This window comes from Canis aureus, chromosome 32 (assembly GCF_053574225.1).
Source record: "Canis aureus isolate CA01 chromosome 32, VMU_Caureus_v.1.0, whole genome shotgun sequence".
Classification (NCBI taxonomy): domain Eukaryota; kingdom Metazoa; phylum Chordata; class Mammalia; order Carnivora; family Canidae; genus Canis; species Canis aureus.
Window position 1 is genome coordinate 22,977,974 of NC_135642.1, and position 16,529 is coordinate 22,994,502.

At 34.4% G+C, this 16,529-nt stretch overlaps 1 protein-coding gene across 8 annotated transcripts in view; it reads right to left on the reverse strand.

Annotated features, from left to right (window-relative positions):
* The window catches only part of ATOSA (atos homolog A), an 86,851-nt gene continuing 70,322 nt past the window's right edge, over positions 1-16,529 (reverse strand). For 7 of the 8 annotated variants that reach the window (XM_077881142.1, XM_077881143.1, XM_077881140.1 and 4 more), the window contains 6 exons: positions 15,634-15,713; positions 14,833-14,941; positions 10,270-10,428; positions 5,228-5,296; positions 3,025-3,224; positions 1-580 (listed from right to left, as the gene is read on the reverse strand). In XM_077881142.1, coding sequence (XP_077737268.1) covers positions 427-580; positions 3,025-3,224; positions 5,228-5,296; positions 10,270-10,428; positions 14,833-14,941; positions 15,634-15,713 — 771 coding nt within the window. In that variant the 3' untranslated portion in view covers positions 1-426. Of the gene's footprint in view, positions 581-3,024; positions 3,225-5,132; positions 5,297-10,269; positions 10,429-14,832; positions 14,942-15,633; positions 15,714-16,529 lie in introns of those variants that run through there. The other variant, XR_013370267.1, reaches the window with a different exon arrangement.

A 16,529-nucleotide genomic window follows, 5' to 3' on the forward strand; every position in this document is an offset into this window, starting at 1 on the left:
TTAAAGACTTGTGCATATATTTTGGATTTCAACATTAATGTCAAAAATACATAGTATGATTTTACATAGGATTTGTGCTACATTAGAACACTAGAGACAAACATCACTTGAGTATTAAGGAAAACATTAAATATTAAATAACTGAGAAATAAAATGTGTAAACACTAATCTAACTGGGGGGATTTTTGCTATTGCAACACGTCCAATGAAGTGGTTTCAACAGTACAAAAAGGATTATTAGGACATGAGTGTTTCCAGTCTACTTGGAATATGTGGATCTCATTCCAGGAATCCTTTAATAAAAACTGGTCCAGGATAACAGGAGAGGATCCACTCTCCTGGTTGTTAATTGGTACACTCCGTTCTACACTAATTTTTACTTTCAAACTTGGGTACTGAGCGAATACTTTAAATTGTCACTCCTTATCAACATCTTGGTGAAAACTGAGGGTTTGTTGGCGATTCAGTGTAAGATTTGAGTTCATATGCAGCACCGCTATCAACTTCCATGGACTTTCTTGAGAACAGGAGCCGTACATCTCTATGGAGGTAGATCTTTCCAGATTTAGAACTCTGGAACCTAAACAAACAAGCAAACAGAAAGATGCATCATTTCAGGGACTGAGTCTTTAAAACAAACAAACTTGAGTAATTAAAATTTCAAAATAGGAAGAATTAGTATTGCTACAATATTAAGAGTAACTCTCTAACAACATATTTATTTAGTCTTCTATGGCCAAAGTATGTGCTGGTATTTAAGTGCTTCTTCCTTACTACTCTCTAAACATTCCATACTCCCTTTGCTTTTCATAGTATCAGAGATGTTTCTTTCTATAAGGCTTGCTTGTTTCACACACCATCCTACTTTTCATCCCTGATACCATATCCCGTGCACACTCCCTCATCTACAGTGTCAGGTTTCAGTTCACATCAGTCAATCATACTACATTTGGGCTTTGCAGACCTAGTATCCTCTGGTCACATCCCATTTCATATAATGTGCCCTCTTCCAATTGTGAGTACATTAAAAGGGATTCCATACTTGAAAAGTCACCACAGAAAATAATCAAGTACTGAGGAGAATTACTGCTATCATTGGTAATGGCTAGGTAAATAAACCCTAATCATCATTAAAAAGATAAAAGTTTGTAGTGAAATGAAAATGGTTATGAAAACTGTGTATTGAACTGTCTATCCTCCCCTAATATCTATAACATAATACATATAAGCTTATCTGGAAGACGATCAAACATAAAATATACGCTTTAGTGCTAATCTCTCCGGTTTTCCCTTTGCAAAGCAGAAATACTCTTTGGGTTTGCGAATTTTACTTCTAAATTAGCTGAAAAATCTGGTCGTCAGTTATATGTGAGCTGAATGTCAGCTCACTCATTCTGTCTGAATTTTTTCACCTTCTCAATCTGAAGAAAACTGAGACCTTTAGGAAGTATAACATACTTGTACATATATGGTTTATTTCCCAAAGAGGTTTTTTTCCCCAGGATTTAAAGTATTTAATCACTATGTAGGGATTATAAAGGCTGGGGTAGTTGACGTTCGCTTTGGACAATGTTGGTTATGTATGGCTACAGTGGTTAAACTTCAAGAGGAATGGTATCAAATGAACGTTTAGAGAGAGTTGAATCTCATCCTAGATTGGGCTGGGAGCTATCCTTATAGTCTACTATTTCATATCATTTCTCTTTATAAAAGCCTTCCAAATCTGTTTTCAGATTTTCATTCCCACAATCTGTATAACATTTCCCATTAGGCTCATGATAGGTAGGGTAGAATTAGGTTTAAAAACACTGAACCAGTTGAACATGTCCTTAGGATGCAGAACCCCAGCAGAAGACCCCAAGGTAAGAGTACCAATTAAGCACTATGTGAGAATCCATTTATGGGCTTTTTCAAACATGGACTTGAGTGGACAGCTCATTCTTTATTCATTCCAGACACCACACAGCAGATCTACTGAAGGATAGCTGGTGGTCACCATCCACAGCAGATTAAAGAGGTCTGCTGCCTGCAGCCTTGATGAGAGGTGCCTCCTTCTTATGAATAGGGACTTTCGGAGTAAGGAGTTAGGCTAAAATGAATTACTCTCACTGATGTGATTGAGAACTTACTAAGAACAAAGTTATAAGTAAAAGGCTGATACTCAGCTCTCTGTTAAACAATAGATTTGCTCATTGCCTGAGAGCTACTACGATTTCAGGGCCGAAAACCTAACCCTAGAATATTGGCAATTTGGACCCCAAGGGCAAACAGTTTCCCACAACCTAGCGCTGTGATTTGGGTAGCAAAAGTTAGAGGAGAAAGTACTTCTGATGGAATTATTAGAATATAAACTCTTTGGGAACTGAGATTTTCACATTGCTGTTTCCTTAATGCCCAGAAGCATATCTGACACATAAATATTTGTTAAATGAATGAAGGTTAAAAACTTCCTTGCCCAATACAGTAGCCACTAGCTACATGTAGCTATTGAGCACTTGAAATGTGGCTAGTTCAAATTGAGTTGTGCTTGTTCATGTAAATCTATACTTGATTTCAAATAGTCTGATAAAAGAAAGTAAAATACCTCATTCATAATTTTTATGTTGATTATATACTCAAATTATAACATTTGGATATGTTGGGTTAAATAAAACATATTACTCTTTCCTTTTTCTTATTACTTTTTTTTAATATGCCTACTAGAAAATACGGAACCACATATGTGGTTCATATTAAAATTCTATTGGTTTTGAAAATGTTTCGACCACCCTAGATATGTCAGCATTTGTTTTCATATAAAATATTTTACATTACATAGCTACAAATGAAAACTCTCCTGATTCAACAAGTAACAATGACTGCAGGAAGATATGCCATGTGTTTTCTGCATCTTGGCATATGAAGAGTTTCCAAATAAAGCAAATTCCAAAGGACACTGGTCTAGTTAGAGTGACAGGTATTACACTAAAATTTTGGAGTTGTTCTTCTGAAGTAACGTATTTTCATATTTATCTGAAACATTACCTCAGATGTATGAGGTAGCGTAATAACCGTTCTTCTGTATGTCGGATGTTCTCTTTATTAACACTTCTCTTCATCTCTTGTTTAACAGGTACAGAAAAAGTTCTTTGTCGTAGGAATGTCTGATGATTGGCTGGCATATCTCGTAAGTCATATATCACAACAAACATCTTCACCACAGTCTTATTAGGATTAAATAAGGTCTAAAGAAACAACATAAAAATCATTCTTTAAAAAGTGACCTGTTGATTTGATGTAAGATGATTGTGCCAATAAAAAAATAGGTTTTTAAATAATAAGTTAATCCCAGTGGATATAATTTTGGGAACTAAAGTTAACATTTTGAAGTTGATGAAGTTATATTCAATATTTTTAAAAAATGGTTTAATTTTTATTTCCCATTATAAAATCCTGTAACAAATAAAAAATTTTAGTCACAAATTTCATATGAGACAACACATAGCTTTTCCTCTTTATTCAGATTTTAGGAAATGCTTCCATTAAAGTAAGCAAAATATACTCTTACTGAACACCCAGTTCACTTATTTCAAACATTAGCTTTATTACAGTATATCAACTGCAAAGTGCTCAGAATGTTAATTTTCCTCAAATTTTGATAGTGAGTAAATAGAAAAAATTTAAAATAAAATAGCTAGGTAAAACTAGACTTTTTTGGTATATTAGGTATATATAGTTATATAAAATAAAAAATATGTTCTCAAAAAAGAGAAACTTTATTATTTGGAAATTTTTCCAGGTTTAGAAAATAAAGTTCATTATTTTTAGTTACTAAGGAGGCTGAAAAATACTTAATGTTCTCACAGTTGGATTCATTGCAAAAACTGTAGTGATTACTAAACTTTTAAAAAATCATCAATATCATAATAGACCAAAATATGTATCCTTGGTGAAGACTGAAGTACATTCAATTGATACTTGGCTATCAATAATTGGAGGAATACTATTTTTTAAAGTACTAATTTTTAAACAAGTCCCCAAGCTGCTGATCTGACTTTAACCAAATTACCAACACATCAATAGGTAACTTGGTGCCCATGCTTTCAGAAGCTCATCCGTGGCACTGGACATCACTCACTGAATCAAAATGAGAAATATATCAATATTATGATCCAACTTTCGAAATCTCGTGAGTCTTAAGATTAAGGCTAATACAGTCAACAACCACAACAACTAGTAAGCCAAGAGTTCAAACCATGTTTATACATAATTAAACCATATAAGGAATGAAAGATAAACCTAAATTTCAGATTTAAAATTAATCATTAAAGTTGCAGTCCTCAAACAGACTCCTTGCTGTATTCAAACAAAGGTGATGAGTAAAAGTGGTCTGGTAAAGCATTGATCACATTGAGGCCAAAAGTCATAAAAAGGTTTACTAAATTAGACCAGATTCCGAGTGTAAGGAACTTAGCTAGACTTTATTTTTTATTATTTTTTTTATATTTTATTTTTATTTTTTAATTTTGGCTTTATTGAGGTATAACTGAGAAATATCAGATTCTTTTCAGTCTGCAAGAGCCAGCTTTCTAATAGACTTCTGGGCCTGCAGGATTATCCTGGATCTGATTTGGAGATGAACTTAATCGCAAACTGGCCTTGATATCAAATAACTCTTCTGAGAATCCAAGACCAATGATGATGAATGATTGCTCTGGGCTAGAGGAATTCTCCTGAGCCAAAACTAGATCAACACCTAGACCAAAAGGAAAGGATGCCTTCTCTGCCCACACATCTGTCAGACTACATTTCTACCTTGTGTAACCATCTTAGTAAATTAACTTAGAAATTATTACACTAGGGATAATATAATTTTGTTCCTGACAAAACAATACTAATATTTGAGGTCTCCTTTTAAATAAGTCAATCTCAATCTGGCTAATTATATTAATAGAAGACACTAGTAATGTTAAATTCTAATTACATTGAAAATAGCTCTATTTAAGTTATGTAAACTGTCATAAACTATTTTTCTAAAGTATTCACCTTCATTAGATTATTTATGCTTTCCTTTTATGAAGGTCCCCAACATGGCCATTCCTGGGGCAGAGCAGGGAAACTCCAAAGAAAGCTGCAGCCCCACTGTTACTTACCAAAGTTGTTGCAGCAGCAGTAGCAGGAGAAAGGGCTAAGTTCTATATGTATGTGAGAGAATGATTATTGCAATTGTAGGCTATAAAACACATACCACTTGTATCGTTCCTGAAGGAGGTACTCGATAACCCCTTTTACCAAGGGACTCTAAAGTAATCACACCCTTAAAAAAAAGAAGACAAATTGAGTACAAACTCAAGCAAATTTATATAAAAGACTAAGAATAATAAATCACATAATTACTAAAATTTTAGAATTCTACTTATATGAAAAAATATTCCCATCAATAGATATATTCAAAGTATGTAATAGTGAGGGTCCCACCCAAAAGAAAACAATTTACTGTTCTTCCTGGAGATGTTGCAATAAATAACATATCACAGTGCTTGCAGTTTCTATTAAGATATACAATACAGAAGAAGCTCCTTAACTAAAAAGGAAATAAAGGGAGAAGATAGGATTATTCCCTTCTATATAACATGGGAAGAGGGAAATGAAGAAGCAACCAATGTATTGTTCTTTGGACATACGAAAAGTCAGGAATGCAGAAGGGCCTAGGTCTCAGCTAACAATGAAGTTAATTCTTCAGTCAGTAAGTTAAATTAAAATATGGATTTTTGACTAAAGACATACCAGCATCATCAGCATCACCTGTAAACTACTGAGAAACACAATTTATGGCTTCTCCCTACACCTATCAAATCAAAGCTGTATTTTAAGATCCCCCAGATGATATTATATATGTACATATGATAAAGTTTGAGAAGCACTACTGTACTATATAGTTTTCTGAGAATAAAATTCTCATCAGTACAGAAGCCCAAACAACGGGAAACAAGCATAAATTAAAATAAGGAAAGCTAGGATTTAATATGTGAAAGTTTCTAGGTAACCATGATGACCAAATGACAGGTGGTAACTATGATATTTAATTCTTAGATAGCTTTAAGAAAGGAAGGCTGATTCACTTGTTTTAACTGGGGTAACAGTTTTAAGTAGTTAAGTTGAATATTGCATATTCTATATTTCATATCCCATCATTTCATATTGTACATGCCAAAACATGTACGTAAATACATGTTTAAGTAAACGTAAATATAAAATAGGACTGTCCCATCAAACATCTCTGTTGGATTTGTAAGACAGATCAAAGTTGAGGGGGGAATAAAGTGCACAAGGGTAAAAAGGAGGGCCAAACTCTGCTATGTGAATCAAGGGCCATCCTCAGACTATTAAATTAGCACATTAATATTACGAAATGTTCACGGAAAAGGGCACTGAAAGGACATAGGTCATTCTTGTCTAATCTGATTTACCACATGGTTATTTAAAGCCTGAGAAAAAGCTTTCAACAAACTGTATTCCTAAACAAAAAGAGTCACTGATGAAGCTTAAACAATTTCTCCCTAATAATCTGCTTCATCTGAAAAACAGCTATGATATATAATGCCCCTCTACTTCCTAGTTCCAGAAAAAGTAAGTAAAATATACCCAAATAAAAGCTACTTTATAATCACATTGCTACGTGCAATACATTATTGTTCTTCCTTGCTACCTTCCAGTAAATACATATAAGAAAACTGGTGGGGCAAAACTTCTATAAAGCCTCTACTTATTTCCTTTAATACATACAATTTTAATAGTTTTCAGAACATGGTAATGGTAACTAAAATGAATTTATACAGACAGTATGCACATTTTAAAACCTTATATTTTATGCCAACACTTTACAATCATCTAAGCAATGTAAGATCAGTAGGGGTATTGGCAAATCAGGAATTTTAAACAGAAATTGAGAACTTACTTGGAATTTCATTAAGATTATTATTATAATTATTATTTATTGTATTTTAATAATTTATTTTAATTGGGCAGCATATTAATGCATCTACCTATCTATTTTATTTTACATAAAGAAGAGAAATACGTTTTCTTCTGGCATTGTAGAATGGAATAGAAGGTTAATATAAACTAAGGTGGGTCAAAATCTCACACAAAAATTCCTCAAATTACTCTGCTATAGAAAATATGAAATAAGTAAAACTGAACAAAGTGTATCTTAATTTGGTGAATTACAAATACAAAAAATAATATGTGATCCTGTTAATAATGATAACTGAAGTTACCACTGGCATATATTCTTTAGACCATTTTACTGCTTTCACCAATTCAGTAATTTCTAAACAGTGAAATATTGCAATGTAGCAGTTGGAGAACTTTTTTTACCACTGATATCCAAGCTGGACAAAGAGATTATGTGACTCTGAGCTAATTTTTAAGGAATTATTTAATGAAAAGTCCTGTACCACTTCTACACCACAAGGACAAAATTTTCTGTGCAAAATTTTACTTTTATGAGTCATTTGTATTATTTGTGAAGAGCGGTCCCAAGGTAAAAAGTAGGAATTTGGTGTTTCAGTTCTGCTGGTCTATGATACACTATCTTATCAAAATGTGATCAGTCCTTTGAAAACATACCAAACTACCAAAATATAAATAAGATTCCCTGAAGAAACAAAATTAAGTTTATTAATTTATAGTAGGAAAGATTCGTGGTCTAAGATTTGAATTAGGTCATTTACAAAAGGAACCCATTCTTAATGAATAAACTAATCTAGAAAAATTTAATTACATAATGGAAAGTTTATTGAAGAATATTATAGAAAAGCAAGTCAGGGAATCTTAAAGGACAGATTAAGTCAACTCAATAACCTGATTTATACCCTTTCCAATATCAAAAGCTGTAATCATTTGTGTGTACTTTCTGGAGACAAAGTGACAAAACCTTTTATCTCTTAATCCTATGTTTTTAATTTAATTTAATTTTTTTAAAAAAGATTTTATTTATTTATTCATAATAGACACAGAGAGATAGGTAGAAACATAGGCAGAGGGAGAAGCAGGCTCCCTGTGGGAAGCCTGATGTGGGACTTGATCCTAGAACTCTGGAATCATGTCCGGAGCCAAAGGCAGACACTCAACTGCTGAGCCAGGCATCCCAATCTTGTTTTTTAGATGTCAATCAAGGTCAAAGATTAATGCTGTTCTGCTTTTTAAAAGTGTAGTTCAGGGGATCCCTGGGTGGCTCAGCGGTTTAGCACCTGCCTTTGGCCCAGGGTGTGATCCTGAAGTCCCGGGATCGAGTCCTACAGCAGGCTCCCTGCATGGAGCTTGCTTCTCCCTCTGCCTGTGTCTCTGCCTCTCCCTCTCTCTCTCTCTCTCTCTCTCTGTTTCTCATGAATAAATAAAATCTTTAAAAAAAAGTGTAGTTCAAATTCTCTCTTACTTGTAAACTTCACTTAAAGATATTTATTTGAGCTGATTTCCAGCCATTTACTTTTATCTTGTTTCTAAGCCACCCTACTGGTCAATGGAGACTTTATACGTTATGACAGATTACAATATTGTAGACCTTATATCTCCATTCTGTAATTATTAAGTGCCAATAGAATATGCGAAACTGATGAGACTTATTTATGTCCTGGTAAAGCAAAATGGATACCTTTATAGCTCTATTCTAATATGATAAGCATTTTAGCATAATACATTTATTCTGATACTGAACTTAAGTCAATTGTACATTCCATGTTACTAGTTATCCGATATTAGCTGTTATTTTTTCAAAATCATACTGGAAAAGTGAATATAGCTTTCCATGGAAAATGAATTAACAGGTGGCTCAATTATCACAATTGGACAGGTTTGTGAAGGGGTGGATCTGTTTTTGATAATGCTGTACATCTTTAGGACTATGATCTATGATCCATAAGTGTAAATATTACTGGGGAAAGAAAACTTGAGTAAATGAGCAGACAAAACTGTTTTTCTTTTTTTTTTAAACCAAAGTGTGAAACACGAATCAGGCTCTTAAGTAAAATTTTCAGGGGCACCTGGGTAGCTCAGTCAGTTGAGTGTCTGCCTTCGGATCAGCTCATGGTCCTGGGGTCCTGGGATGGAGCCCAGGATTATGGGGCTCCTTGATCAGCGGGGAATCTCCTTCCCTCTCCCTTTCTACCTCCCCCTGCTTGTACTCATTCTCCCTCTCTCTCTGTCTCTCTCTCTCAAATAAATAAATAAAATCTAAAAAAAATTTTTTTCACCCTTAAAATGGAGTAAGGCTAAAATTACTTTTTTGAGCACACTGGGCCAATAATGAATAGGCTATATTTAGTCCCCCAAAATGTATAATTTCCTTTCCTTTGTTGTTTCTCAATTGCATAGAATCCCTTTTCACAACTTTTAGTCCTTGAAAATCAAGAAGGTTGAAGAGAAGGATCTTAGGAGACGAATCAATAGGACCATGTGGTAAGCTAGGAAATTCAAGTAGCAAGGCCAGAACAGTATAGTTCTGAGACTATAGCAATTTGTGCTTCTCAAAGTAAGATCTAACATGAAAACACAGATCTGACTCTGTATTTGATATCATCACTGTAAACTTCTTATAGACTTGTATCATTAGGCTCTTTTTCCTCTCTGTCCTTTGCAAAGGGCTGATACTAAACACACACTAGGATGCAGTATCATTTTTGCAGTTGAAGGCTTATTTTATCTTCAAGCGATCAGAATTTAAAAATGGGAAAGATGAAATCATAAGATCATAAAGTTCAGAACTGCTCTTACTCTCTCCATTAGAACATTAGTATGGAAACAGAAATAGCTAAGATTAGAAAAAAATCGTCTCAAAACAAATAGGAAAAAGGCGGTGAAAGGATCTGACTGAAGATTTAATTCACCAAATCTTTACCTAGATCTTCCTGAGATGAGGATCACGTGTGAAGATGACACTTGGGGACCAGTGAGCACAGTAAGCACTTGAGAATTTGTGTTAACTCTCAGAGATATGAAATTATAGTGTCACTAATCAAAGTTTTATCATGTTTTCAAATCACATAGAAACAAGTAAGTTTTCAGCAGATCCTCAAATGCCAAAGAGGAAATTTGTTGTTAGAGCTACCTGGAAAAGAAGTTATGAGGCAACATATTGATATTTTAGCCTCTACTCAGCCTTCAGTTTTGTTAGGAAATGCTTAATGTTTTCAAGCATTGCCAGAAAGCAGTCTTAAATCTCTTTGAATTTAAAGACATCTGTCATTAAATTGGTTGATTTTAGCCAACAAAGATTTTTAAAATACTTGCCATATAAGGAGAGGGAGCATTATCATCTGAAACACTGTAGAATGACACTTCGACTGGAAGAGTCAAATGTGTGGGGCAGAAAACACCACTTGCCCCTACCTCAGCAGTAAAACCATCAACAATGCCAAGAGGATCTAACCGATAGTTTAAGACAGATTCCTGGAAGACAAAATAATTTTTAAGAAATAAATTTTAGAAGTTGACACATATTCATTTTTTTTTTCATTTAAAGAAATACATTATTATCTTTTCTGGCACTAGAAAATGGTAGCTACTCAAACAATCCAACAATACATTAAAAAAAAATCAGGGGCAGCCCCGGTGGCGGTGGCGCAGCAGCCTGCAGCCTGAGGCGTGATCCTGGGGACCCTGGATGAGTTCCACGTCGGGCTCTCTGGGTGGAGCCTGCTTCTCCCTCTGCCTGTGTCTCGGCCTCTCATTCTCTCTCTGTGTCTCTATGAGTAGATAAATAAAATCTTTAAAAAATTTAAAAAAAAAAAAAAAAAATTTTAAAAATAAAAAATAAAATAAAAAAATAAAAATAAATAAATCATTCACCACAATCAAGTGGGATTTATTTCAGGGATGCAAGAGTGGGGTTCAATGTTTGCAAATCAATTAATGTGATATATAACTTCAATAAGAGAAAGGATAAAAACCATATGATCATTTCAATAGATACAGAAAAACCATTTGATAAAGTATAACACCCATTCATGATAAAAGCCCTCGACAAAGTAGGCTTAGAGGGAACACACCTCAACATAATAAAGGTTATCTATGAAAACCCCACAGTGAACACCATGCTTAATGGGGAAAAACTGAGAACTTTTCTCCCCAAGGTCAGGAGCAAGACAAGGATATCCACTCTCACCTCTTTTGTTCAACATAGTACTGGAAGTCCTAGCCACAGCAATTAGACAACCAAAAGCATCCAAACTAGTAAGAAAGAAGTAAAACCCTATTTGCAGATGACATGATACTATATATAGAAAACCCTAAAGACTGCATTAAAAAAACTACTAGAACTGATAAATGAATTCAGTGAAGTCTCAGCACACAAAATCAGTGTGCAGAAATCCGTTGCATTTCTATACACTAATAATGAAGCAGGAGAAAGAGAAATTAAGAAAACAATCCCATCTACAACTGCACCAAAAATAGTAAGATACCTAGGAATAAGCCTAACCAAAGAGGTAAAAAAGACCATACCCTAAAAACTATAAAATACTGATGAAATTGAGGAGGACACAAAGAAATAAACGGAAAGACTTCCACGCTCATGGAATAGAAGAACAAATATTGTTAAAATGTCTGTACTAGGGGATCCCTTGGTGGCTCAGCGGTTTAGCGCCTGCCTTCGGCCCAGAGCGTGATCCTAGAGTCTAGGGATGGAGTCCCACATCGGGCTCCCTGCATGAAGCCTGCTTCTCCCTCTGCCTGTGTTTCTGCCTCTCTCTCTCTCTCTCTCTCTCTCTCTGTCTCTCATGAATAAATAAAATCTTAAAAAAAAAAGTCTGTACTAGCCAAAGCAATCTACATATTTAATGCAAATCAAAACACTAACAGCATTTTTCACCAGAACTAGAAAAACAAAAAAACAAAAACAAAAACAAAAACAAAAAACCACCTAAAATTTATATGGAACCCAAAAAGACACCAAATAACCAAAGCAATATTGAAACAGGAAAGCAAAGCTGGAGACATCACAATTCTAGATTTCAAGTTATATTACAATGCTGTAGTAATCAAAACAATATGGTACTGGCAAAAAACAGATATAATACATCAACAGAACAGAATAGAAAAACCAGAAATCCACAACTATATGGTCAATTAATCTTCAACAAAGTAGGAAAGAATATCCAATGGGGAAAAGTTTCTTCAACAAATGGTGCTGGGAAAACTAGACAGCCACATGCAAAAGAATGAAACTGGATCACTTTCTTACACCATAAACAAAAATAAATTCAGGGGCACCTAGGTGGCTCAATGGTTGAGCATCTACCTTTGGCTCAGGTTGTGATCCCCAGGTCCTCGGATTGAGTCCCACATCAGGCACCCCACAGTGAGCCTGCTTCTTTCCCTCTGCCTATGTCTCTGCCTTTCTTTCTGTATCTCTCATGAATAAATAAATAAAATCTTTATTAGAGAAAATAGATTTAAAAAGTAGATTAAAGACCTAAATGTGAGGTCTGAAGCCATAAAAATTCTAGAAGAGAGCACAGGCAGTAATGTCTCTGACATCAGCCATAATAACATTTTTCTACATATGTTGCCTGAGGCACGGGAAATAAAAGCAAAAATGAACTATTGGGACTACATCAAAATAAAAAGCCTCTGCACAGCAAAGAAAACAATCAACAAAACTAAAAGGCAACCTACTGAATGAGAAGATATACGCAAATGACATATGTGATAAAGGGTTAGTATCCAAAAAAATGTAAAGAACTTACACAATCCAACACCCAAAAACTGAATAATCCAATTTAAAAATGGGCAGAAGACATGAACAGACATTTCTTCAAAGAAAACATATAGATGGCCAACAGACAAATGAAAAAATGCTCAACATCATACATCATCAGGGAAATGCAAATTCAAATTACAATGAGAGATCACCTCAGACCTGTCGTAAGAGCTAAAATCAAAAACATAAGAAACAACAAGTGTTGACAAAAACGTGGAGAAAAAGGAACCCTTGTGCACTGTTGGTGAGAACACAAACTGGTGAAGCCACTAGAGAAAACAGTATGGACGTTCTTTACAAAGTTAAAAATAGAATTACCCTATGATCCAGTAATCAAACTACTGGGTATTTACACAAAAAATACAAAAACATTAATTCAAAGGAATACATGCAGCACTTATAACAGCATTATTTACAATAGCCAAATTATGGAAAGAGCCCAAGTGTCCATCAATAGATCAATGGATAAAGATGTTGGGTGTGAGGAATGCTGGGTGGCTCAGCCTGGTTAAGTGCCTGCCTTTGGCTCAGGTCATGATCAGGGGGTCCTGGGATTGAGCCCTGAGTGGGGCTCTTTGCTCCCATTAAAAATTGTATTACCACTTTGTAAAACAGTTTGGCAGTTTCTTAAAAAGTTAAACATAGGGCAGCCCTGGTGGCTCAGCAGTTTGGAACCACCTTTGTCCTGGGGTGTGATCTTGGAGACCCGGGATGGAGTCCCGCATCGGGCTCCCTGCATGGAGCCTGCTTCTCCCTCTGCCTATGTCTCTGCCTCTCTCTCTCTCTCTCTCTCTCTCTCTCTCTCTCTGTGTCTCTCATGAATGAATAAATAAAATCTTAAAAAAAAAAAAAAGTTAAACATATACCTATCATATTACCCAGACATTCCATTCTGGGTAGTTACCCAAGCAAAATGAAAACTTATGTCCACACAAAAATGCATATATGAATATTCACAGCAGGTGTTTTTGTTTGTTTTATTTTTTTTAGAGAGTACACAAATGACGGAGGGGAGAGGGAATAGAAAAGAATCTTAAGCGGGTTCCACGAGGCTCAATCTCATGACCCTGAGATCATGATCTGAGCTGAAATCAAGAATCAAATGCTTAACCAACTGAACTACCCAGGCACCCCTTACAACAGCTTCATTTGTAATAGACCAAAACTGGAAACAACCCAAAGGTCCAAAATCAGGTGAATGAATAAACAAATTGTGGCATATCCATATGGCGACAATAAAAAGAAATAAACTCTTGATACACAGGACAGCTATAAATTAAAAAGGACCTATAAGTTGGACAGTCTCAGAACTTCTCTGTACCTTTTTCCACTGAAGTCGAATGAAAATGTATGTATAACTGTACAAATGTACAAATACATTCCAGTGTACTAATCTTGTAACCATCTTCCCTTTCCTAAGGTTTTTACATGTCAGATGTTCTTTTTTCCCTTCACAAATTTTCTTATAATACAAAGGTTGCAGAACATCTGACACTCAGTGGCCTTATGCAATTTTAAAATACTGTCAGAGAATAGAGAGAGTTCAACATCTCTGAAGTGATATCTTGATCCCAAGTAGGACTATTCTTATTAAATAAAATGGCACATTACTGGAGACCTTTACCCATTCAATTTTTTAAAAATAGTCTTATTTTAGAATAGATTTAGATTTGAAACAAAGTTACAAATATAGTTTAAAGAACTATTTGATTTTGAATATCAACCTTCTTGATCATGAAGGGGGTGTTATCAGCCCACTATTCTCATTCCTGGGTATCAGAGTCAGTACTACCATGTAAGGTGTGGTTAACTCCCTCCTTTAGCCAGAGTAATGGACACCTGACTCCACTTTACGTAAGTCCTCTATCTTCCTCACAAGGTACCCAATTTGAGGATGTCACTGCCAACAATTCTAACTTTACTTCTTACAAAAAGTAAAGGCAAAAGGAAATGAAAAGGAAAGAAGGTGATTTCAAAGCTTTGAAAAATACAATCCATTTATTTACTTCCTTTTCACAAACAAATGACATAAATAACACCCTGGATCTAGGATAAGAAATGTCAACTCTTTAAATAATTCTTAAAAACATTACCTCAAAATTTCCTAAGAGACTAAGACTTGTAATAGGTGGAGCACTAGAACTCAGAAATGGTTTTTCATGAATATCTGGATCATCTTCAATGTTTAAACATGGTCGAGGACTATTAAAAAGAAAATTAACAAACGAACATATTAAACACAACATTTTCTAATTTACCTTTTGTACAAAATTAAATTAGGAGAATTTGATCAATTTCAAATTTACTTAAACTACATGATAAAAAATTAATCCTACCAAATTTTAAGATAGGAAATATCTAGTTTAAAATCCTGATTTGATTTTGTAGTCTGTGTTATAATATTTGACAAAAAATATAAGTAAAACTCTGGAAGGTTCCAGGATTGAATGTATAATTTATCATATAGTGGCATTTACTAGAAATATAATGCAGCCTTCTTTCAGTCTTCATTTTCAGTGAAAAATGAGAATACAAAGGCAAAATTATGTCACTAAAGAAAATAATGAAGGTATTTACTTGTCAACATGGAACACATTTCTAAGGCTTTTTTGCAAAGAAGCATAAGGCAAAGGAGAAGGTGACTGACCAGAAATACTCAAGCCCACTAAGTGTTAAAACCAAAGTGTTTATTATGATGACCAATATAGCTACTCATTGTCTTACTTTCTCCCTTCTTCACCCTTAATAACTGTGTGTGAAATAATATTGCAAATGACAACTAGAAAATAATATTCCTGTTAAAATTGTGATTTTTGTAGAAAATATTTATTCCCCAAGACTAGAAATTAGTGTAGTATTATTTCACATACACAAACGAGTTTTAGAATAAATACCTTCTAGACGATAAGCTTTTCAGATGCAGTAATGAAGAATCCAAATCAAAGCAACCTGATTGTGTCTTTCTTTGAGGAACCTAAGATCAAAATATTCATTTGTGATATTTAAAAACACTGTAATTTTTTTCTTGAATTGATAGAACACTTTTCAAAAGAAAGCTAAGCATATCTGACAAATAATAAAACTTCTCCCAAAACACCTTACTTACAATCATGCTCTGTATTACAAATTGTTCTTATGTTCTCATTTTATTAACTGGTAGGAGAAAACAGATAATTAATAAAAGCACTTTTACCAGGTTTTGACTTTTTAAGAAGCAGAATTTGTTTTTTTCTAAAACCAAATCTTACATGGGATCCTAATATATAAAAAAAGACTTTTATTTTTTACTTTATTATATACAGTTGACCCTTGAACAACACAAGGATTATGAGACACTGACCCTCTGCCCAGGGCAGTTGAAAATTAACATATAAGTTTTGGCTCCCCAAAAACTTTACTAATAGCCTACGGTTGACTGGAAGCCTTACCAGTAACATAAATAGCTGATTAACACACATTTTGTATATTGTTATATACTGTATTATATTCTTAAAGCTAAAGAACATGTTATTAAGAAAATTAGAAGAGAAAATACGTTTACAGAAACAAAACAAAACCCACATATATAAGTGGACCCGTCCAGTTCAAATCTGTGTTGTTCAAGGGTCTACTACACTTCTGTATTTTGTTGGGGGGAATAAAAGATTGATAGCTTTAAAATAAAAAGAAAGAATAATTAAATAGTGACGGGAGCCTGGAGTCCTGCCCAGCTCTACCACTACCCCACTGTACATTTCCAAGAACCCTGGAGTTTCACAGAGAATAGGTCTGAAAAATACTACCCTGGATG